Below are 24,443 nucleotides of genomic sequence, written 5' to 3' on the forward strand. Positions count from 1 at the left end.
AGGCTGGGGCTATTTTCCCTGGAGTGTTGGGGGCTGAGGTGTGACCTTATAGAGGTTTATAAAATCATGAGGGACATGGATAGGGTGAATAGACAAGGTCTTTACCCCAGGGTGGGGGAGTCCAAAACTAGAGGGGCACAGGTTTAAGGTGAGAGGGGAAAGATTTAAAAGGGACCTGAGGGGTAACTTTTTCACACAGAGGGTGGTGCGTGTATAGAATGAGCTGCCAGTGGAAGTGGTGGGGGCTGGTACAGTTACAGCATTTAAAAGGCACCTGGATGGGGACATGGATAGGAAGGGGTTAGAGGGATATGGGACAAATGCTGGCAAATGGGACTGGGTTAATTTAGGATATCAGGGTTTGTATGGATGAGTTGGGCCGAAGGGTCTGTTTCCCTGCTCTGTGCCTCGAGCAGGACCTGTCCATTTCACCAGCATTTTACGATGCAGGAGGAGGCCATTCAACCCACTGAGCACATACAAGCACTTTGTGAGACTCCAGCTACTCCCTTTCCTCTGTCCTGCCCCACCATCTGGCAAATATCTCCCCCCATGCCCCCCACCAGAAATTGCCCAAACCCCACCCCTCCGACCTGCCGCTGTTGAACCTGCTCCCACCCTGCTGTCCTTTCAGGCAGAGTTTCCTGGGTCACAACAATTTGTTGGGGAGTCACGTACCTGCTTTGGCTGTTGACGGACGGCCGGAGCTCCAGTCGGCGATATTGTCGTAGCCGTCTCCAGGTTTACCAGAGGAACATCGCACGCCAGTGTTATCACCTGAAAAGTCATAGGTTCTTTTAGAATCTCAGGCATCCAACACCGTGACATCTCTCTGGAACAAAGCGTGTTCTTCATCCACGAGCTGGAAAAGATCAATCTCTTACACACACCGCCCCCACCCCGCCGCCCCGACCTTTCTTTGACTCTTCATCACACCCCATCACCATCTCCTTCTCTCCGTCACGTCTCCCTGACACCATCAACGCATTGATTCACTGAAACCCCTCCCTGTCGGAGCAAGTCCAACACTCCCCCACCCCACAGCCCTCCGAGTGCGGGTCTAACTGAGGGATACGGAGACTGGAACTGTGCACGGTGCTCCGAGTGTGGGTCTAACTGAGGGATACGGAGACTGGAACTGTGCACGGTGCTCCGAGTGTGGGTCTAACTGAGGGATACGGAGACTGGAACTGTGCACGGTGCTCCGTGTGTGGGTCTAACAGGGATACGGAGACTGGAACTGTGCACGGTCCTCCGAGTGTGGGTCTAACTGAGGGATACGGAGACTGGAACTGTGCACAGTGCTCCGAGTGTGGGTCTAACTGAGGGAAGCGGAGGCTGGAACTGTGCACGGTGCTCCGAGTGTGGGTCTAACTGAGGGATACGGAGACTGGAACTGTGCACGGCGCTCCGAGTGTGGGTCTAACTGAGGGATACGGAGACTGGAACTGTGCACGGCGCTCCGAGTGTGGGTCTAACTGAGGGATACGGAGACTGGAACTGTGCACGGTGCTCCGAGTGTGGGTCTAACTGAGGGATACCGAGACTGGAACTGTGCACGGTGCTCCGAGTGTGGGTCTAACTGAGGGATACGGAGACTGGAACTGTGCACGGTGCTCCGAGTGTGGGTCTAACTGAGGGATACGGAGACTGGAACTGTGCACGGCGCTCCGAGTGTGGGTCTAACTGAGGGATACGGAGACTGGAACTGTGCACGGCGCTCCGAGTGTGGGTCTAACTGAGGGATACAGAGACTGGAACTGTGCACGGTGCTCCGAGTGTGGGTGTAACTGAGGGATAGGGAGAGTGGAACTGTGCACGGTGCTCCGAGTGTGGGTGTAACTGAGGGATAGGGAGACTGGAACCGGGCACGGCGCTCCGAGTGTGGGTCTAACCAAGCCGATTAAATGTAGGAATGGTGAGACTGTACACGACCACCTTCCATCTTTGACCTGGAGTCTGTCACCACCTCCTCATACTGGTTTGCCGTTGTGTGGGCGGGATTGCTGCTGGGATCCAGATATAAACAGGAGAATGCCAGCTGTAATGGCCTGTCTGCACCTCAGCAAATGCACTGGCAGATCACAGCCGTGACTGCCTCAGACAGGGTCACTGGAGATCGAAACGCTGACGAGGACACATCCCTGCTCCTCGGTCAAGGCTCAGAATCACGTTCATCGTAACTGAACAGCGCAGAAACCGACAGGTTGGATGCAAAAAGGGTTCGGAGCAATGTTGACAGGTGACTGTCTGAGTGATAGAAAACGGAGAGCAATGGTCAATGGATATTTTTCAGGCCACAGGAAGGTTTGTCCTGGGTTTGTCAGGAGACATTGAAGTGTCAGATGGAGTTTAATTGAGATAAATGTGAGGCGCTGTATTTTGGAAAGGCACATCAGGGCAGGACTTATACACTTCATGGTAAGGTCCTGGGGAGTGTTACTGAACAAAGAGACCCTGGGGGGGAGCAGGTACAGAGTTCCTTGAAAGTGGAGTCGCAGGTAGACAGGGCGGTGAGGAAGGTGTTCGGTACGCTCGCCTTTATTGGTCAGTGCATTGAGTATAGGAGTTGGGAGGGTCATGTTGGGGCTGTACAGGACAGTGGTTAGGGCCATTTTTGGAAGACTGTGTTCAATCCCGGTCTCCCTGCTACAGGAAGGATGGTGTGAAACCTGAAAGGATTCAGAAAAGATTTACAGGGATGTTGCCAGGGTTGGAGGGTTTGAGCTACAGGGAGGGGCTGGATAGGCTGCGGCTATTTTCCCTGGAGCGTCGGGGGCTGAGGGGTGACCTTATAGAGGTTTATAAAATCATGAAGGGCATGGATAGGGTGAATAGACAAGGTCTTTTCCCCCCCAGGGTAGGGGAGCCCAAAACTAGAGGGGCGTAGGTTTAAGGTGAGAGGGGAAAGATTTAAAAGGGACCTGAGGGGTAACTTTTTCACACAGAGGGTGGTGCGTGTATGGAATGAGCTGCCAGAGGAAGTGGTGGGGGCTGGTACAGTTACAGCATTTAAAAGGCATCTGGATGGGGACATGGATAGGAAGGGGTTAGAGGGAAATGGGCCAAACACTGGGAAATGGGACTAGATTAATTTAGGATATCTGGGTCAGTATGGACCGGTTAGACTGAAGGGTGTTTCTGTGCTGCACATCACTCTGACTCTGTGACCCAGGGGTCAGTATTGAGGCCTCACCTTTCCTGTGATATATTGACGATCGAGATTTTGCTGCTCAGGGGAGACTTCCAGATGACATGAATATTCTGGGAGTGCAGCATAGGTTCACGAGGTCAATTCCCGGAATGGCGCGACTATCATATGTTGAAAGATTGGAGCGACTGGGCTTGTATACGCTTGAGTTTAGATGGGTGGGAGAGGATCTGATTGAGGCGTATAAGATTATTAAGGGATTGGACGCTCTGGAGGCAGGAAGCATGTTTCCGCTGATGGGTGAGTCCCGATCCAGAGGACACAGTTTAAAAATATGGGGTAGGCCATTTAGAACAGAGTTGAGGAAAACCTTCTTCACCCAGAGAGTGGTGGGTATATGGAATGCTCTGCCCCAGAAGGCAGTGGAGGCCAACTCTCTGGATACTTTCAAGCAAGAGAAGGATAGACCTCTTAAAGATAGTGGAATCAAGGGTTATGGGGATAAGGCAGGAACAGGATACTGATTGTGGATGATCAGCCATGATCATAATGAATGGTGGTGCTGGCTCGAAGGGCTGAATGGCCTGCTCCAGCACCTATTGTCTATTGTTAACCATGATGGGGACAGTGCGGAACTCTGAAGTCAGTGGAGACGGACAGAAGGGGCAGGTGATATTTAATGCAGAGCGGTGCGAGGCGATGCACTTTGGTCGGAAGGACATTTGAAGCCAATGTTAAATAGGGACTGCAATTCTAAAGGGGGTGAGGCAGGGGTAGGGGCAGGGGGAGATGGGGGTAGATGTGCCCAGATCACTGAAGGTGGCAGGGTCGGGGGAGGGGGGAAGAGCGAGCGGTGAATAAAGCACACGGTGCCCTCGGGTTTATTCACAGGGGCACGGAGTACAGGAGCAGGGGTTGGGGAGGGGGGGGTGTGTTGCAGGGGCAGGGGTCGGGGGTGGTGAACAGTGCCCGCAATGTCAGCTGTGCCACACAGAGACCTCACCTCCCAGCACTTCCAACTCGATAGCCTCCACCATCTCTCCTTCCACGTCATCGTAATACTCCTTCTTCTCCAGGGGTTTGCCTGTAGGGTGAACCGTAAATTCCAGGGTGGGTTCATGGAGCAGAGGGAGAGCATGCCCTCGGCCCTATGAGTAGTTCGACTCAGCGTCCTGGTCTCTTCGCTTTCAATCCCAACCCCCCGACCCCCAATTTCTATCGAAATCCCCATCCAATGGCTCTATCCCCCAATATCCTCCCTTCCCCCCCAACCCCCCCCATTTCTATCCAAATCCCCATCCAATGGGTCTATCCCCCAATATCCTCCCTTCCCCCCCGACCCCCCATTTCTATCCAAATCCCCATCCAATGGCTCTATCCCCCAATATCCTCCCTTCCCCCCCAATGCCCAATTTCTATCCAAATCCCCATCCAATGGCTCTATCCCCCAATATCCTCCCTTCCACCCCAACCCCCAATTTCTATCCAAATCCCCATCCAATGGCTCTATCCCCCAATATCCTCCCTTCCTCCCAACCCCCCCCCCATTTCTATCCCAATCCCCATCCAATGGCTCTATCCCCCAATATCCTCCCTCCCCCTGACCCCCCATTTCTATCGAAATCCCCATCCAATGGCTCTATCCCCCAAAATCCTCCCTTCCTCCCCAACCCCCATTTCAATCCAAATCCCCATCCAATAGCTCTATCCCCCAATATCCTCCCTTCCCCCCCAACCCCCAATTTCTATCCAAATCCCCATCCAATGGCTCTATCCCCCAATATCCTCCCTTTCCCCCCAACCCACCCCATTTCTATCCCAATCCCCATCCAATGGCTCTATCCCCCAAAATCCCCCCTCCTCCCCAACCCCCCATTTCAATCCAAATCTCCATCCAATGGCTCTATCCCCCATATCCTCCCTTCCCCCCATATTTCCCTGCCCCTCATTTCTATCCCAATCCCAATCCCCATCCATTGCCCCTCCCCAATGCTCCAATTGAACCTGCCCCCTCCCCACCACATTTCCAGGCAGTATATCCCACCCCCTAACTACTTGCTGGTTGGGGGGGAAGACAGTTCCTTCCCACCCATCACCTTCACTCTGTTTTTCATTCATTATTCCCACATAACTCCCTTCCCCTCCACTAATTAAATTCCACGTAACTCCCTCTCATCTCCATTAATTCATATGTGACTCCATCCCACTCCACCATTCCCATGTAACTCCCTCCTCCTCCTCCTCCTCATTAATCCCATGTAACTCCCTCCCCCTCCATTAGACATCACTCAACTCCCTCCCCCTCGTTAATCTCATGTAGCTCCTGTGTCCTCCTCAGTTGATCCCTGTGCAAGACTCCCATGTAACTCCCTCCTCCTGCATTAGTCATCACTCAACTCCCTCCCCCTCTGCTAATCTCATGTAACTCCTGCCCCCTCCCCCATTGATCCCCATGCAGGTCCCTCCTGGGTGCTGCCCCACTGTGTCGACTTTCACACTCACCACTGTCCACATCATCGTATCCCTCTGAAAGGTGAATCGGAAACATTTTAGTTCAGACAGACACCGTCAAGCAACCCCCACCCCCCACCCCCACCCCCACCCCCACCCCCGCCAACTGCCCCCCTGAGGAACCAGCTGAGGGAACTTTTGGTCCTGGCATCGATTAAGGACAGAGCGTTCCAGGAGCACACTCCCCAACATTCCATACAGTCAGAACAAGCCTTTCCCCACTTTTAAACCCCATTCCCTCCCAGCTTCTCCAAAAAGGCTGACATCGCCCCCCCCCCCCCCCCCACCTTCCCAATCCCTCACAGTCTCTGCGTGCATGGCCGTTCTCAATCTACAGACCAGGTCTCCCAGATCCCACTGCACAGCACCATAAAGTCCTTTGATGCAACTCCAAGATTTTCTCTTTTTCAGTGTCCCCAGTTTGACCCTCAGGGAATTCCGAAAGGGACCCTGTCTGAACGAGGAAAGCTGGAGTGGTTTGGGGCCTGGGTCTATCGGAGAAATGGACGATGAGAAGATGATCTGATGGGATGAGCTGGGGTTTGGCAGGTCTGGGAGCTGATGAAGTGCTTGGCCCTTGTGGGGCAATTTAGAACTGGAAGGCATAGTAACAGAATGAGGGTGTCTCCCATTGAAGATGAGGAGGAATTGCTACTCTCAAAACAGGAGTGAGACGATAGGATCTTCCTCTTCGCCCAGAGAGTTAGGTCATACAAATGCCAACCAATGACTATCACCAGTAAGTGAGAATCTATCCATCACCCCCTTGACATTCAATGATGTTCCCATCACTGAATCCCCCACCATCAACATCCTGGAGGTTACTGATAATGGGAACTGCAGATGCTGGAGAATCCAAGATAATAAAGTGTGAAGCTGGATGAACACAGCAGGCCCAGCAGCATCTCAGGAGCACAAAAGCTGACGTTTCGTGCCTAGACCCTTCATCAGAGAGGGGGATGGGGAGAGGGTTCTGGAATAAATAGGGAGAGAGGGGGAGGCGGACCGAAGATGGAGAGAAAAGAAGATAGGTGGAGAGAGTATAGGTGGGGAGGTAGGGAGGGGATAGGTCAGTCCAGGGAAGACGGACAGGTCAAGGAGGTGGGATGAGGTTAGTAGGTAGGAAATGGAGGTGCGGCTTGCGGTGGGAGGAAGGGATGGGTGAGAGGAAGAACAGGTTAGGGAGGCAGAGACAGGCTGGACTGGTTTTGGGATGCAGTGGGTGGGGGGAAGAGCTGGGCTGGTTGTGTGGTGCAGTGGGTGGAGGGGACGAACTGGGCTGGTTTTGGGACGCGGTGGGGGGAGGGGACGAGCTGGGCTGGATTTGGGATGCAGTGGGGGAAGGGGAGATTTTGAAGCTGGTGAAGTCCACATTGATACCATTGGGCTGCAGGGTTCCCAAGCGGAATATGAGTTGCTGTTCCTGCAACCTTCGGGTGGCATCATTGGCACCACCACAATCGAAACCTCCCTCCCCCCACTGCATCACACAACCAGCCCAGTTTGTCCCCCCCCCCACTGCATCCCAAAACCAGTCCAACCTGTCTCTGCCTCCCTAACCGTTCTTCCTCTCACCCATCCCTTCCTCCCACCCCAAGCCGCACCTCCATCTCCGACCGACTAACCTCATCCCACCTTCTTGACCTGTCCGTCTTCCCTGGACTGACCTATCCCCTCCCTACCTCCCCACCTATACTCCCTCCACCTATCTTCTTTACTCTCCATCTTCGGTCCGCCTCCCCCTCTCTCCCTATTTATTCCAGAACCCTCACCCCATCCCCCTCTCTGATGAAGGGTCTAGGCCCGAAACGTCAGCTTTTGTGCTCCTGAGATGCTGCTGGGCCTGCTGTGTTCATCCAGCCTCACACTTTATTATCCTGGGGGTTACTATTGACCAGAAACTCAACTGGACCCACCACATAAACACAGCGGCTACAAGAGCTGGTCAGAGGCTGTGAATCCTGCAGCGAGTAACTCCCCTCCTGACTCCCCCCAGATCCTGTCCCACCATCGACAAGGCCCAAAGCAGGCGTGTGATGGAATACTCCCCACTTGCCTGGATGGGAGCAGCTCCAACAACACTCAAGAAGCTCGACACCATCCAGGACAGAGCAGCCCCCGCTCGATCGGCCCCACATCTACAAACATCCCACTCCCTCCCCCCACCGACGCTCAGCCGCAGCAGTGTGTACCATCGACAAGATGCTCTGCAGAACCTCACCAAGGCCCCTCAGGCAGCACCTTCCAAACCCACGGCCACTTCCCTCGGGAAGGACAAGGGGCAGCAGGTACATGGGACCACCAGCCCCTGCAAGTTCCCCTCCGAGCCACTCCCCATTCTGACTTGGGAAATATATCAGAATCCGGGAATTCCCTCCCTAAGAGGTTAACCCTACAACACATGTGGCGGTTCAAGAAGGCAGCTCACCTCCACCTTCTCAATAAGGGGCAACTAGGGACAGGGCAGTAAATGCTGGGCCCAGTCAGCAGCGCTCACATCCCAGGAATGAGTAAAGGAAAAATACTCAAGGTTTGGGGAAGATAGAGTTTTGATTGACGACAGAGTTGAGGGTGAGACAGGGAGAGAGATACACACAATTGGGACGACAACCACATCAGCTGGAATTTTTCTTCAATGAGATAGCAGTCATGGCGGGGTGGGGGCTGAATGGTTCTCCGTCAGCTCTTGTCCCTTTTTTTCCTTCAGATCAATATTCCCAACCTTGAGAAACCCTGATAAAAGACTGACATAACTGGAAGCCAGAACTGTTGGAGGGGATACAGTGGCTCAGTGGAAACGCTTGGCATGTTGGCTCAATGGGTCATTGCTGCCTCTCAGTGCCAGGGACCTGGGTTCGATTCCAACCTTGGGCAACTGTCTGGGATGAGCTTATACACTGCCCCCATGGGTTTCCACCAACTTCCACCCAGAGCCTAAAGATGTGCGGGTTAGGGTGGGTTGGCCGTGCTAAATTACCCATAGTGCCCAGGGGTGTGCGGGTTAGGGTAGGTTGGCCGTGCTAAATTACCCATAGTGCCCAGGGATGTGCAGGTTAGGTTGGATTGGCCATGCAAAATTACCCATAGTGCCCAGGGATGTGCAGGTTAGGGTGGATTGGCCATGCAAAATTACCCATAGTGCCCAGGGGTGTTCAGGTTAGGGTGGATTGGCCGTGCTAAATTACCCATAGTGCCCAGGGATGTGCGGGTTAGGGTGGATTGGCCGTGCTAAATTACCCATAGTGCCCAGGGATGTGCGGGTTAGGGTGGGTTGGCCGTGCTAAATTGCCCATAGTGCCCAGGGATGTGCAGGTTAGGGTGGATTGGCCAGGCTAAATTACCCATAGTGCCCAGGGATGTGCAGGTTAGGGTGGATTGGCCATGCTAAATTACCCATAGTGCCCAGGGATGTGCAGGTTAGGGTGGATTGGCCGTGCTAAATTACCCATAGTGCACAGGGATGTGCAGGTTAGGGTGGATTGGCTGTGCTAAATTACCCATAGTGCCCAGGGATGTGCGGGTTAGGGTGGATTGGCCGTGCTAAATTACCCATAGTGCCCAAGGATGTGCAGGTTAGGGTGGATTGGCCGTGCTAAATTACCCATAGTGCCCAGGGATGTGCAGGTTAGGGTGGATTGGCCGTGGGAAATGCAGGGCTACAGGGATAGTGTCAAGGGCTATGTCTGGGTGGTCTGCTGTTTGTAGAGGCCGAATGGCCTGCGCCCACAGTGTAGGAGTTGTCAGGGCCCTACCTGGGAGAGCAGAAGATTCCTCCTGCAGTTCACCATCTACGTAATAGTCGATCTTGTTCAGGGAGGTGCTGGAATTCGTCGCTTCTGGAAGAGGATATAACAGTTTAGTTTGGGATTACAGAGGAAGATCCCACAGCGAGGCTCTGCCCAGAGGGAGGGGGGAACACCTGAGGCTATCTGGTTTCGAAAGGACGAGGCTGAGGGGTGACCTGAGGGAGGGGCTTGAGGATCTGACAAGGGGCGTCGATTGGGGAGACAGATGATTCCATTTGTCGGGATGTGGGGGCAGGGGAAGGAATGTGGGACTCACCCCCACAGGGAGTTGGTGACGGGGGAGGATGTGGGACTTGGTCCCACAGGGAGTGGGGGGGAATGTGGGACTCGCTCCCACAGGGATTGGGGGGGGGGATGTGGGGCTCACTCCCACAGGGAATGGGGGGGGGGATGTGGGGCTCGCTCCCACAGGGAATGGGGGGGAAGGTGGGACTCGCTCCCACAGGGATTGGTGGGGAATGTGGGACTCGCTCCCACAGGGATTGGGGGGGAATGTGGGGCTTGTTCCCACAGGGAATGGGGGGGAATGTGGGGCTCGCTCCCACAGGGATCGGGGGGGAATGTGGGGCTCACTCCCACAGGGAATGGGGGGGAATGTGGGGCTCGCTCCCACAGGGAATGGGGGGGGGGGAATGTGGGGCTCACTCCGACAGGGAATGGGGGGAAATGTGGGGCTCGCTCCCACAGAGAATGGGGGGGAATGTGGGGCTCACAACCACAGGGAATGGGGGCGAATGTGGGACTTGCTCCCACAGGGAATGGGGGGGAATGTGGGGCTCGCTCCCACAGAGAATGGGGGGGAATGTGGGGCTCACTCCCACAGGGAATGGGGGGGAATGTGGGACTTGCTCCCACAGGGAATGGGGGTGGAATGTGGGGCTCACTCCCACTGGGAATGGGGGGGGGGAATGTGGGGCTCACTCCCACAGGGATTGGGGGGGGGAATGTGGGGCTCGCTCCCACAGGGAATCGGGGGGGGAATGTGGGGCTCGCTCCCGCAGGGAATGGGGGGGAATGTGGGGCTCGCTCCCACAGGGAATGGGGGGGGGAATGTGGGGCTCACTCCCACAGGGATTGGGGGGGTGGAATGTGGGGCTCACTCCCACAGGGAATGGGGGGGAATGTGGGACTCGCTCCCACAGGGAATGGGGGAATGTGGGGCTCACTCCGACAGGGATTGGGGGGGATTCTGTGAGTAGCCTCATTGCTTAGCAGATTCACTCCCCGGGGATCCAGCTACAGTGATCCAGCTCCCAGTCCCCCGGGTTCAGGCAGTGATCCAGCTCCCCCCTCCCCGGGATCACACAGTGATCCAGCTCTCCAGTCCCCGGGGATCAGGCAGTGATCCAGCTCCCCCCTCCCCGGGACCAGGCAGTGATCCAGCTCCGCCCTCCCCGGGGATCAGGCAGTGATCCAGCCCTGCACCGAGGGGATCAGCCAGTGATCCAGCCCCTGCACCGAGGGGATCAGGCAGTGATCCAGATCCCCCCTCCCTGGGGATCATGCAGTGATCCCGCTCCCCCCTCCCCGGGGATCAGCCAGTGATCCAGCCCCTGCACCGAGGGGATCAGCCAGTGATCCAGCTCCCCCCTCCCCGGGGATCAGCCAGTGATCCAGCCCCTGCACTGAGGGGATCAGGCAGTGATCCAGCCCCTGTACTGAGGGGATCAGGCAGTGATCCAGCTCCCCCCTCCCCGGGGATCAGCCAGTGATCCAGCCCCTGCACCGAGGGGATCAGGCAGTGATCCAGCTCCCCCCTCCCCGGGGATCAGCCAGTGATCCAGCCCCTGCACCGAGGGGATCAGCCAGTGATCCAGCTCCCCCCTCCCCGGGGATCAGCCAGTGATCCAGCCCCTGCACTGAGGGGATCGGGTAGGTACCTGAAACGTGTGATATCTTCGAGAAGCGCTTGACCCGGCCGTAGTCGATATCTTCGTAGATTCCATCCACCCGTGGGGCGGGGCTCCGGCCTGTTGGAACCAGGAGCTGGGGGTTAGGGCCCAGAGCCTCTTCATTGACACACCCACTCAGCACAGTGTGCACACTCACACCCACTCAGCACAGTGTGCACACTCATGCTCGCGCTCGCACTCAGCAGTATACACACCCACACTTACACAGCACAGTGTGCAACTCTCTCACACACACACACACACACACACACACACACACAGAGCACAGTGTGCAACTCGCACACACACACACACACACACACACAGCACAGTGTGCACACTCACACCCACTCAGCACAGTGTGCACACTCATGCTCGCTGCTCGCACTCAGCAGTATACACACCCACACTTACACAGCACAGTGTGCAACTCTCTCACACACACACACACACACACACACAGAGCACAGTGTGCAACTCGCACACACACACACACACACACACACAGCACAGTGTGCACACTCACACCCACTCAGCACAGTGTGCACACTCATGCTCGCGCTCGCACTCAGCAGTATACACACCCACACTTACACAGCACAGTGTGCAACTCTCTCACACACACACACACACACACACACACACACACACACACAGAGCACAGTGTGCAACTCGCACACACACACACACACACACACACAGCACAGTGTGCACACTCACAGACACACTTGCACTCACACAGCACAGTGTGCACACACACTCACGCTCATACAGTGCAGTGTGCGCACTTACACCCACACAGACCCACACAGCTCACTGTTCACGCTCACACACACACACACCCCCACACAGCATAGTGTCCAGTAAAACATACACACACACACACACACACACACACACACACTCTCTCACACACACACGCACTCACACACGCACTCACACACGCACTCACACACACACACACACACACACACACACACACACAACACACACACACACACACACACACGGGTACAGGTGCTCACAAACATGTACAATTTCCCGATGGGAATATTTCAGCCGGCGAGGGTTTGACTGGTGGAAGATCGCAGCAATGAGGTGATGGATTCTCCTCACAGGTTAGCAATGGCCAAGGTGACGTGGGTAGGGTTGCTGAAAGGACTGCACTGAGGAGCATGTTCAAAGGGGCTGAATGGCCTCTTCATGTTGGAAAGCTCACTCTGTCACAGTCTGGGAGCCAGCCACAGGGTTGGTAACACTTACTCAGCAGTGGCTCGTCTCTCTTGGAGATCTGGTAGATGAGAACGGAGGTCACAATGATGAGAAGAACAGCCAGAATGATACTGGCTACGATGGGAATTAAGTCGTCTCTGAAGGGATCATACGCTGAGGCTGAAAAGGAGCAGTGGTAGATCAGCAGTTATAATGCCACCACACTAGTGTTCACTTCCTGGCGCTAGTCCAATGCAGGAAACAGAGCAGCTATGCTATGCCCGCTCCCTCAGCACTGACCCTCTGACAGTGCCCGCTCCCTCAGCACTGACCCTCCGACAGTGCCTGGTCCCTCAGCACTGACCCTCCGACAGTGCCCGGTCCCTCAGCACTGACCCTCCGACAGTGCCCGGTCCGTCAGCACTGACCCTCCAACAGTGCCCACTCCCTCAGCACTGACCCTCCGACAGTGCCCGCTCCCTCAGCACTGACCCTCCGACAGTGCCCCCTCCCTCAGCACTGACCCTCCGACAGTGCCTGGTCCCTCAGCACTGACCCTCCGACAGTGCCCGGTCCGTCAGCACTGACCCTCTGACAGTGCCTACTCCCTCAGCACTGACCCTCTGACAGTGCCCACTCCCTCAGCACTGACCCTCCGACAGTGCCCCCTCCCTCAGCACTGACCCTCCGACAGTGCCCACTCCCTCTGACAGCGCCCCGCTCCCTCAGCACTGACCCTCCGACAGTGCCTGGTCCCTCAGCACTGACCCTCCGACAGTGCCCGGTCCGTCAGCACTGACCCTCCGACAGTGCCCGCTCCCTCAGCACTGACCCTCCGACAGTGCCCGCTCCCTCAGCACTGACCCTCCGACAGTGACTGGTCCCTCAGCACTGACCGTCCAACAGTGCCCACTCCCTCAGCACTGACCCTCCGACAGTGCCCCCTCCCTCAGCACTGACCCTCCGACAGTGCCCACTCCCTCTGACAGCGCCCCGCTCCCTCAACACTGACCCTCCGACTGACAGCGCCCACTCCCTCAGCACTGACCCTCCAACAGTGCAGCGCTCCCTCAGCACTGACCCTCTGACAGTGCCCACCCCCTCAGCACTGACCCTCTGACAGTGCCCGCTCCCTCAGCACTGACCCTCCGACAGTGCCCACTCCCTCAGCACTGACCCTCCGACAGTGTTGCGCTCCCTCAGCACTGACCCTCCGACAGTGCGGCGCTCCCTCAGCACTGACCCTCAGACAGCGCCCGCTCCCTCAGCACTGACCCTCCGACAGCACCCGCTCCCTCAGCACTGACCCTCCGACAGTGCCCGCTCCCTCAGCACTGACCGTCCGACAGTGCCCGCTCCCTCATCACTGACCTACCCATAGCACCCCCTCCCTCAGTACTGACCCTCCGACAGTGCCCGCTCCCTCAGCACTGACCCTCCGACAGTGCCCGCTCCCTCAGCACTGACCCTCCGACAGCGCCCCGCTCCCTCAGCACTGACCCTCCGACAGTGCCCACTCCTTCAGCACTGACCCTCCGACAGTGCCCGCTCCCTCAGCACTGACCTTCCGACAGTGCCCGCTCCCTCAGCACAGGCCCACTGACAGTGCCTGCTCCCTCAGCACTGACCCTCCGACAGTGTGGCGCTCCCTCAGCACTGACCCTCCGACAGTGCCCACTTCCTCTGACAGCGCCCCGCTCCCTCAGCACTGACCCTCCAACAGTGCAGCGCTCCCTCAGCACTGATCCTCTGACAGTGCCCACCCCCTCAGCACTGACCCTCTGACAGTGCCCGCTCCCTCAGCACTGACCCTCCGACAGTGCCCGCTTCCTCAGCACTGACCTACCCATAGCACCCCCTCCCTCAGTACTGACCCTCCGACAGTGCCCACTCCCTCAGCACTGACCCTCCGACAGTGCCCGCTCCCTCAGCACTGACCCTCCGACAGCGCCCCGCTCCCTCAGCACTGACCCTCCGACTGACAGCGCCCACTCCCTCAGCACTGACCCACTGACAGCTCCCACTCCTTCAGCACTGACCCTCCGACAGTGCCCGCTCCCTCAGCACTGACCCTCCGACAGTGCCCGCTCCCTCAGCACTGACCTTCCGACAGTGCCCGCTCCCTCAGCACAGGCCCACTGACAGTGCCTGCTCCCTCAGCACTGACCCTCCGACAGTGTGGCGCTCCCTCAGCACTGACCCTCCGACAGTGCAGCGCTCCCTCAGCACTGACCCTCTGACAGTGCCCACCCCCTCAGCACTGACCCTCTGACAGTGCCCGCTCCCTCAGCACTGACCCTCCGACAGTGCCCGCTCCCTCAGCACTGACCCTCCGACAGTGCCCGCTCCCTCAGCACTGACCCCCATTTGGTGCGAATAAAATCTGAACAATTCTAACATATTTAGAAGCCCGTCCTTAACTCTGACCGCACATTGTAGATTATTAAACATTTGTCCTGACAAAATAAAATATCTTCAACATGAAATACCCACGTGGTGTGACCTCAGCAATATCTGTAGAAATGGAAACACAAAAGACAGGAATCAGGTTAAATATAACATTCAAAATTATTTCCAATTGAAAAATTATCGAGAGTAAGCAGAAGAAAGATCGGGATGAATGATGGAAAATGTGACCAAGTCAGATTGCGCTGTTGCTTTCCCAATGAAATGCCTTGTGTCCTGAGGGTGTAAACGAGGTTTTGCGTTCACTGTTATAACAGATGGTCTGTGTAATTCGATGGGTAGCTTGATGTCACAGCGCAGCGCACACCTGCTGTAATCCCTGTTCGTTCCAGCTTCCCGATGCCGTGTGAGAATTTCCGGATCGGGTTGGGATCTCAGTGCCAGGGAGTCAGGCTCTTCGTCTCGTCTGTCCCCCCGGGGCGACACAGGCCACTGGAAAACGGTGAAGGAATTGCTGAGTACATCCTCGGGCAGAGGGTAGACAGCAGACCCCGGAAATGGGAGGCCATTCATTCTCCTCCTCGAGCCTGTTACGCAGGAACAGGAGGCCATTCGGCCCCTTCCCCGAGGCTGTTACACAGGAACAGGAGGCCATTCGGCCCCTTCCCCGAGCCTGTTACGCAGGAACAGGAGGCCATTCAGCTCCTCCCCCGAGGCTGTTACACAGGAACAGGAGGCCATTCGGCCCCATTCCCCAAGCCTGCTACACAGGGACAGGAGGAGGCCATTCAGCCCCCTCCTCAAACCTGTCCCACAGGTACAGGAGGCCAATCAGCCCTGCCCTGGAGCACACATCTATGAAAAGACATGCTATCCTTTGTTCTCTGAGATTGGATTGCCCTAGTTCTGGATTTCCACTCTGGGCCAATCAGAGGGAAGCCGTCCCTCTTGTGCTAACCCTACACCGATTGTGCAGGAACGTGACGAATGGGGTTGTGGGGGGGGTAGGCCCTTTGGCCCTTCGAGCCTGCTACCCCATTCAACAGGACCACAGCTGATCATCCAACTCAGATCCCCACCCACCCCCCGACTTCCCCGATTCTCCCCCATTCCCTTTGATCCCTGAGAATTAGATCTAACTTCCTCTTCAGTGTTCCGGCTCCAAACCTGTTTCAGTGACGGAGAGACCCACAGGGCTCCCCCGGCTCTGGGGGAAGACGCTTGTCCCTCATCTCAGCCCGACCCAGTCTCCTCATGGCCCAGGGCTGCCCGCGGTCATCGGGAACATTCTTCCGGTCGTAAGCCTCTATGCCCCTGTTACAATGTTATGGGCTTCCACGGCAACCCCCAACTCCTCACTCTTCTGAACACAAGTGACTCCAGGCCAAGTCTCCTCAACATCCCCACGTCACATGATCCCAGAATCCCATGGGTCAGCCTGGGTGAACGCAACCCTGTGGAGCAGGTCTACCCTGGCTGAGGCAATGGAGACCAGTACGGGACACAACGCTGCGGGGGTGGGGGGGTTCTCAACAAGGCGCTATGCAAATGCAGTGAGGCACCCTCACTCCCAGGCTCACATCCCCTCGTAATGGTGTGTGAGGCGATATGCACCCAGTCAAATGTCTCTCCGTTGAAGTTCTTCGGAATCTCAGAATCGTTATGGCTCAGAATCAGGCCCCTCAGCCCATCGTGCCTGCTCCGGTACTATCCCCCAAGTGAATGTACAATATTGGCGGTTCTAAACTTGACATATCGAAAGGAGGGGGCAGGGGCAGGGGGAGTAGATGTGCCCAGATCACTGAAGGTGGCAGGTCGTGGGGGGAGAGAGAGAGAGCAGTGAATAAAGCACACGGTGCCCTCAGGTTTATTCACAGGGGCTCGGAGGTGATGGGGAACTTGTGCAAGATCCTTGTCACTCCTCAGCTGGAGTATTGTGTCCAGGTGTGGGCCCCACATTATCGGGAAGTCGGGAACGTGTTAGAGAGAGAGAGAGTGTGGGAGGGATTTACAGGAACGGTCCCAGGGATGAGAAGGCTCTGTGCTGAGGACAGGCTGAAGCAGCTGGGGTCGGCTCCCCCTCGGAGAGGAGAAGGCTGAGGGACAGGGAGATTCAATCGGGGGGGAGGGGGGGTTCAAACCTGTGAGAGGGGGCTGGACAGAGTTGATCGGGAGAAGCTGTTCCCGCTGGGAAAAGGAACAAGAACCGGGGTTGGGGGGGGTAGATTTAAAGTGATGTGCAAACGGAGCGAGGGGGCTGTGAGGGTTAATAACATGTTCCCCGCCCCCCCCCCCCGACCCCACAGCGAGTAGTTAGAGGGTGGGATATACTGCCTGGAAATGTTGGTGGGGGGGGGTGCGTTCAATTGGAGCATCAGGGAGGGGTATTGGATGGGGATTGGGATAGAAATGGGGGGCAGGGAGATGGGGGAGGGAGGAGATTGGGGGATAGAATCATTGGATGGGGATTGAGGATAGAAATGGGGGGGCAAGGAAATGGAGGGTAAGGGAGGAGATTGAGGGATAGAGTGATTGGATTGGGATTGGGGTAGAAATGGGGGGCAGGGAGATGGGGGGGTGAGGGAGGAGATTGGGGGATGGAAGCATTGGATAGGGATTGGGATAGAAATGGTGGAAAAGAGATGGGGGGTGTGAAGGGAAGAGTTTGGGGGATAGTACCGGAGTAGGCATTATGGGCTGAGGGGCCTGATTCTGAGCCATAATGATTCTGAGATTCCGAAGAACTTCAACGGAGAGACATTTGACTGGGTGCATTCGCTCTGCGAACAGAGTACAGAAGGTATAGAATGAGGCCATTTGGCCCCTCAAGCCTGCTCCACTAGGGCTGAGCCAACGTTGCGGGGGATGATTCAGCTGAGAGTAGCATTGGGCAGGTATGTGAACGAGAAATGGTGGGCAGGGTGACGAAGGTCGGGGGGAGCAGTTGTGTGATGGGAAGGGCAGGAGGTTGGGGGGGGGGTGGGGTGCAGAGCGGGGTTGGGGGAAAGGACGGGGCCGGGCGGCCTCATTCTGGCCGGGCACTCGGGGCAGAGGCACAGCAAGAGTCCACGCGCCCCCCCCCCCCCCCCACCCCAACCAACCCAACCAACCCAACCAACCCAATGGTGCGTACATTCGCAGTCCACCCTGACATCCTCCTTGTGATGGCAGTCATGCTCGCCCCAGTAGGCAGAACGGCAGGCCCAGATCACTGGCTCGCTGCCGCGGCACTGCACGTCGTCCAGCCAGATGGGGCTTCCCTCGCTGCCCTTGGGGTGGAGACCCTCCTCCCCCGCGTAGCTGGTGGGCAGGCCGCACTTCAGGTGCTCGCACACCACGTCAGCATTGGCCTGGCCCCACTCATCGTCGCAAACTGTGCCCCACGTCCCATTGAAAAGAATCTCCAGGCGCCCGCTACAGCGGTGGGGGCCTTCGGCCAAGCGGATCCCCTCAGGGTCTGTAAGACACCGACAGCACCGGGGTTAGACACAGGGTAAAGCTCCCTCTACACTGTCCCCCCCCCATCAAACACTCACAGAGGCAGGGACAGCACGGGGGTTAAACACAGGGTAAAGCTCCCTCTACACTGTCCCCCCCATCAAACACTCCCAGGGGCAGGGACAGCACGGGGGTTAGACACAGGGTAAAGCTCCCTCTACACTGTTTCCCCCCCCCCCCCCCGCCATCAAACACTCCCAGGGACAGGGACAGCACGGGGGTTAGACACAGGGTAAAGCTCCCTCTACACTGTCCCCCCCATCAAACACTCCCAGGGGCAGGGACAGCACGGGGTTAGATACAGAGTAAAGCTCCCTCTACACTGTCCCCCCATCAAACACTCCCAGGGACAGGGACAGCATGGGATTAGATACAGGGTAAAGCTCCCTCTACACTGCCCCCCCATCAAACACTCCCAGGGACAGGGACAGCACGGGGTTAGATACAGCGTAAAGCTCCCTCTACACTGTTGCCCAATCAAACACTCCCAGACACAGGGACAGCACGGGGGTTAGACACAGGGTAAAGCTCCCTCTACACTGTCCCCCCCATCAAACACTCCCAGGTACATGGACAGCATGGGGTTAGATACAGAGTAAAGCTCCCTCTACACTGTCCCCCCACATCAAACACTCCCAGGGACAGCACGGGGGTTAGACACAGGGTAAAGCTCCCTCTACACTGTCCCCCCCCATCAAACACTCCCAGGGACAGGGACAGCACGGGGGTTAGACACAGGGTAAAGCTCCCTCTACACCGTTCCCCCCATCAAACAGTCCCAGGGACAGGGACAGCACGGGGGTTAGACACAGGGTAAAGCTCCCTCTACACTGTCCCCCCCATCAAACACTCCCAGGGGCAGGGACAGCACGGGGGTTAGACACAGGGTAAATCTCCCTCTACACTGTCCCCCCACATCAAACACTCCCAGGGACAGCACGGGGGTTAGACACAGGTTAAAGCTTCCTCTACACTGTCCCCCCCCATCAAACACTCCCAGGGGCAGGGACAGCACGGGGGTTAGACACAGGGTAAAGCTCCCTCTACACCGTCCCCCCCCCCATCAAACAGTCCCAGGGACAGGGACAGCGCGGGGTTAGGTGTGGAGTAGAGCTCCCTCTACACTGTCCCCCCCATCAAACACTCCCCAGGGACAGGGACAGCGCGGGGTTAGGTGTGGAGTAGAGCTCCCTCTACACCGTCCCCCCCATCAAACAGTCCCAGGGACAGGGACAGCACGGGGGTTAGACACAGGGTAAAGCTCCCTCTACACTGTCCCCCCCCATCAAACACTCCCCAGGGACAGGGACAGCGCGGGGTTAGGTGTGGAGTAGAGCTCCCCCGGTGGTGTTTCTGTGACAGTGCAGGGGGGGGGGTACCTTGGCAGTAATCGTCTCCTTGTTTCCAATAGTAGTTCCCTGTGCATTTGTTCTGTTTGCTCTGCAGGGCAGCGACATCTTCCTCTGAAACAGACAACGCCCTGAGGCTGATTCATTCCTTCTCGACTGAGCCAGCACCTGAAGGGGCCATTTGGCCCATCCAACCCGTACTGGCACCGTTGAACCCTCTGTCCTCCTTGTATCCAGTCCCCCCACTCCCCCCTCCACCCCCGGAACGGTGCCGCAATTCCGTCGCCCCTTTCCGATCATCCCATCCCCTCCTTTTGCAGCTGCCAGGTTACAAAGTCAGTGAACAAATTCTCTCCCCCCTCCTCTCGTCGATTTCCCAATTCTCCTCAATCCGTGTCCCTCTGGTGACGGACCCCCTCCCCCCGCTTTGCCCCCTGGAAATAACGTCTCTCCCCACACCACACCACCCCCCCCCCCCCCCAACACTGGCGCACCCCCTCCCGAAACTGCACAGTCTGGGGGTTTGCAATGGCCTGGTCCAATCATCCCCTGCTTGATGGGGCACGGTCTACCCACGCCCCCCCCCCACCCCCGCCACCCACAACAACCCCTCCCCACACCCCCCCCACCCCCCCTGCTCCACGTGGACTGTCACTCCCTGCTCCCAGTCCAAAGGTGAGAGACAGCTGGGAGAGAAAGAGATGGGGGGGAGGGAGAAGGAACGAGAGAGTCTAGGAGAGAAGGAGAGAGAGAGAGAGAAATGAAAGAGGGAGAGAAGGAGCGAGACAGTCTAGGAGAGAAGGAGAGAGAGAGAGAAGTGAAAGAGGGAGAGAAGGAGTGAGAGAGTCCGGGAAAGGAGGAGAGAAAGAGTAGGAAAAAGGAGGCAGAGACTGGGAGAGAAAGAGAGAGAGAAGAGTGAGAGAGGGACAGAAGGAGAGAGAGAGAGAGAGAGAGAGAGAGTGGAGAGAAGAGATAGAGAGATAGACTGGGAGAAAAGGAGAGAGAGCAGGAGGAAAGGAGAGAAAGAAAGAGACTGGAAGAGAAGGAGAGAGAGAAAGGAGTGTGAGAAGGAGGGCAAGAGAGTCTGGGAGAAAAGGACAGAGATAGACGGGGAGAGAAAAAGAGATAGCGAGGTAGACTGGGAAGAAAGGAGAGGGAGAGTGGGATAAAAGGAGAGAAAGAGAGAGATAGATGGGGAGAAGACAGAGAGTGAGATGGGGTGTGAGAGAGAGAACATCAGAAAGAGCAAAAATGAGGGTGAGGGAGGGATATAGGGAGCAGGAGAGAGGCAGGTTTCAGAGAGAGCGAGGGAGGGAAATGGGAGAGCGAGAGGACTTGGCCCTGCAAGATTGAGTCAGAAAGAGACAGTGAGAGAGAGAGAGAGAGAGATGACGATCTCAGAGAGACACTGAGAGAGAAAGGCAGAAAATGAGAGCAATGAGAGAATCTGAGAGAGAGGGAGAGTTAGGGAGTGGAGAAAGAGACAGAGAGAGTGACAGGGAATGGGGAAAGGCAGAGAGAGACAGACAGGGACTGGGTGAGTGGAGACGGGTAGAGAGAGTGGCAGGAGGTGGGGAGAGAGAGTGACAGGGAGTGGATGAGGGAGAGACAGGGAGAAAGAGAGTGACAGCGGATGGGGAGAGGGGTAGACAGAGTGGCAGGGAGTGGGGAGAGGGAGAGTGTGGGAGTGAGAGAAAGAGAGGGAGAGAGAGAGTGTGTGGGAGAGTGACAGGGAGAGAGAGTGTGGGAATGAGAGAGAGAGAGAGGGAGAGTGTGGGAGTGAGAGGGAGAGAGAGATTGTGAGAGTGAGGGAGAGAGAGAAAGAGGGAGAGAGAGTGTGTGGGAGTGAGGGAGAGAGAGAGAGTGAGACAGAGCAAGTGTGTGGGAGAGAGAGAGAGAGAGAGACAGTGAGAGAGAGAGGGAGAGTGAGTGTGTGGGAGTGAGGGAGATAGAGTGAGTGAGAGGGAGAGAGTGTGTGTGAAAGTGAGGGAGCGAGAGAGACAGTGAGAGGGAGAGAGTGTGTGTGGGAGTGAAGGAGAGAGAGTGAGAGAGAGAGGGAGAGAGAGTGTGTGTGGGAGTGAGGGAGAGAGAGAGGGAGAGAGTGTGTGTGGGAGTGAGGGAGAGAGAGAGAGAGAGAGAGACAGTGAGTGTGGGAGTGAGTGTGTGAGAGAGAGAGAGGGAGAGAGAGAGAGAGAGAGAGAAGGAGGGCTGAGGGTGAGGTTGCAATCCGCTATGGGGCTCTGTGAAACAGACCTGAGCAGATGACCCCTGCGTTCTCTTTGTAAGTGCAGTCGTGCTGATCCCAGCCTCGGTGAACACAGTCCCACAAGAAGCTTTCTGCACCGGTGCAGTTCACATCATCCAGTTTGACGGGGCCCTTCCTGAGGCCAAACGCAGAGGAGTTGACAACGACGGCCGCGTGCCCGCACTCCAGCTGCTGGCAGACTACATTTGCCTCTGCCATGCCCCAGTGGTCATCACAAACTGATCCCCAAGTACCGCCATACTTAACCTCCACCGTCCCTGAGCAAGTGCTCAGTCCCATGCTCAGCCTGATGCGGCCTGTCACATCGAGGGAAGAGAGAAGAGATTTGCATTTAGTTAGCATCCCTCACATCCTCTTGACATCCCAGAGAGTAATCGCAACAAACGCATCCCAGTACATTCTACGCCTGTCCACTGTCCAACCACCCCATCAATATCACTCCTGTTCCTCGAGGAATGCCATTGGGAGCAGACTGGGACTGGGATCATGCTTGGTCTGCTTATTTCTTCAAAGATCTGGTGTCTGTGGCTGGGCCCAGCATTTCTTGCCCCGTCCCTAGTTGCCCCTCGAGAAGTTGGGTGTGAGCTGCCCTCTTGACCCAGTGCAGTCCATGTGCTGTAGGGTTGACCCACAATGTCCCTCAGGGAGGGAATTCCCGGATTCTGACCCAGCGACACTGAAGGAACGGGGATATATTTCCCAAGTCAGGATGGTGAGGGGCTCGGAGGGGAACTTGCAGGGGGTGGTGTTCCCATGGACCTGCTGCCCCTTGTCCTTCCCGATGGAAGTGGCTGTGGGTTTGGAAGGTGGTGCCTGAAGGGCCTTGGTGAGGTTCTGAAGAGCATCTTGTGGATGGTACACACTGCTGCGACTGAGCGTCGGTGGGGGGGAGGGAGTGGGATGTTTGTGGATGTGGGGCCGATCGAGCGGGGGCTGCTCTGTCCTGGATGGTGTCGAGCTTCCTGAGTGTTGTTGGAGCTGCCCCCATCCAGGGGCAAGTGGGGAGTATTCCATCCCACTCCTTAGGTCTGATCCATTGGTTGTGGGATCGCTTCGCTCTGTCAATCACCTGCTGCTGTCACTGTTTGGTGTCTTCGCCAGGTTGAGACCTCACCTTCAGATTTGCCTGATGCTGCTCCTGGCCTTCCCTCCTGCACTCTCCATTGAACCAGGGCTGATCCCCTGGCCTGATGGTGATGGTTGAGTGGGGGATATGCCAGGCCATGGGGTTACAGATTGTGCTGGAGTACAATCCTGCTGCTGTTGATGGCCCCCAGCGCCATGTGGATGCCCAGTCTGAAGTTGCTAGCTCTGTGTGACGTCTGTCCCATTGAGCACGATGATAGTGCCACACAGCACGATAGAGGTTATTCTCAATGTGAAAGTGAGACTTTGTCTCCACAAGGACTGTGCGATGGTCACTCTCACCGATACTGTCATGGACAGATGCATCTGCAGCTGGCAGATTGGTGAGGATGAGGTCAAGTCTGTTTTTCCCTCACCACCTGCCGCAGACCCAGTCTAGCAGCTCTGTCCTTTAGGACCCGACCAGCCCGATCAGTAATACTGCTGCTGAGCCTCTCTTGGTGGTGGGCATTGAAATCCCCCACCCAGAGCACATTTTGTGTCCTTGCCATCCTCAGTGCTTCCTCTAAGTGTTGTTCAACATTGAGGAGAGACTGAGCCATCAGCTGAGGGAGGACGGTACGGGGCAATCAGCAGGAAGTTTCCTTGCCCATGTTTAACCTGAAGCCATGAGACTTCGTGGGGTCCAGAGTCAATGCTCCCAGAGTAACTCCCTCCCGACTGTATCCCACTGTGGCTTCCCCTCCGCTGGGTCTGTCCTGCGGGTGGGACAGGGTGTACCCAGGGACGGTGATGGGGGTGCCTGGGACAGTGTCTGTGAGGTATGACTCTGTGAGCGTGACTGTGTCAGGCTGTTGCTTGACTCCTCTGTGAGACAGCTCCCCCGATGTTGGCCCTCACCCCCCGATGTTAGTGATGAGGGCGCCACAGGGTCAACAGGGCTGTTCCTGTCTTTCCCGGTGCCTGGGGTCGGTGCCAGGGAGACCATTTTCTTTGTTGAGGCTTTGCAGTGATGGGTACGAGCGCATGGCATCCTGCGCCATTTCCGAGGGCAGCTGGGAGTCAGCCACGTGGCTGTGGGCCTGGAGTCACGTGTAGGCCAGACCGGGTGAGGACGGAAGATTGTTGGTGGAGCATTCTGATTGAGATGCACAAATCTCTAACAGGGATGTACGGGTTCAATAGGGAGGTGAGGGCCTTGGGATATTATTGCTGGGCTATTTAACCCAGAACAACAATCTTGGGGATAGTAAGAACAGAAAATGT

The 24,443-nt window shown here is 56.6% G+C and overlaps 1 protein-coding gene across 1 annotated transcript in view; it reads right to left on the reverse strand.

Annotated features, from left to right (window-relative positions):
- Nucleotides 1-24,443, reverse strand: part of LOC132206675 (B-cell receptor CD22-like) — a 90,189-nt gene that overhangs the window by 2,840 nt on the left and 62,906 nt on the right. Inside the window, exons 10-19 of the mRNA XM_059641273.1 lie at nt 22,079-22,387; nt 18,098-18,435; nt 15,210-15,470; nt 15,062-15,086; nt 12,624-12,752; nt 11,349-11,438; nt 9,415-9,498; nt 5,654-5,677; nt 4,155-4,235; nt 679-777 (exon numbers count right to left, since the gene is read on the reverse strand). Of these exons, the coding sequence (XP_059497256.1) occupies nt 679-777; nt 4,155-4,235; nt 5,654-5,677; nt 9,415-9,498; nt 11,349-11,438; nt 12,624-12,752; nt 15,062-15,086; nt 15,210-15,470; nt 18,098-18,435; nt 22,079-22,387 (1,440 nt within the window). The remainder of the gene's footprint in view (nt 1-678; nt 778-4,154; nt 4,236-5,653; nt 5,678-9,414; nt 9,499-11,348; nt 11,439-12,623; nt 12,753-15,061; nt 15,087-15,209; nt 15,471-18,097; nt 18,436-22,078; nt 22,388-24,443) is intronic.

This window comes from Stegostoma tigrinum, chromosome 41, assembly GCF_030684315.1.
Source record: "Stegostoma tigrinum isolate sSteTig4 chromosome 41, sSteTig4.hap1, whole genome shotgun sequence".
Lineage (NCBI taxonomy): Eukaryota > Metazoa > Chordata > Chondrichthyes > Orectolobiformes > Stegostomatidae > Stegostoma > Stegostoma tigrinum.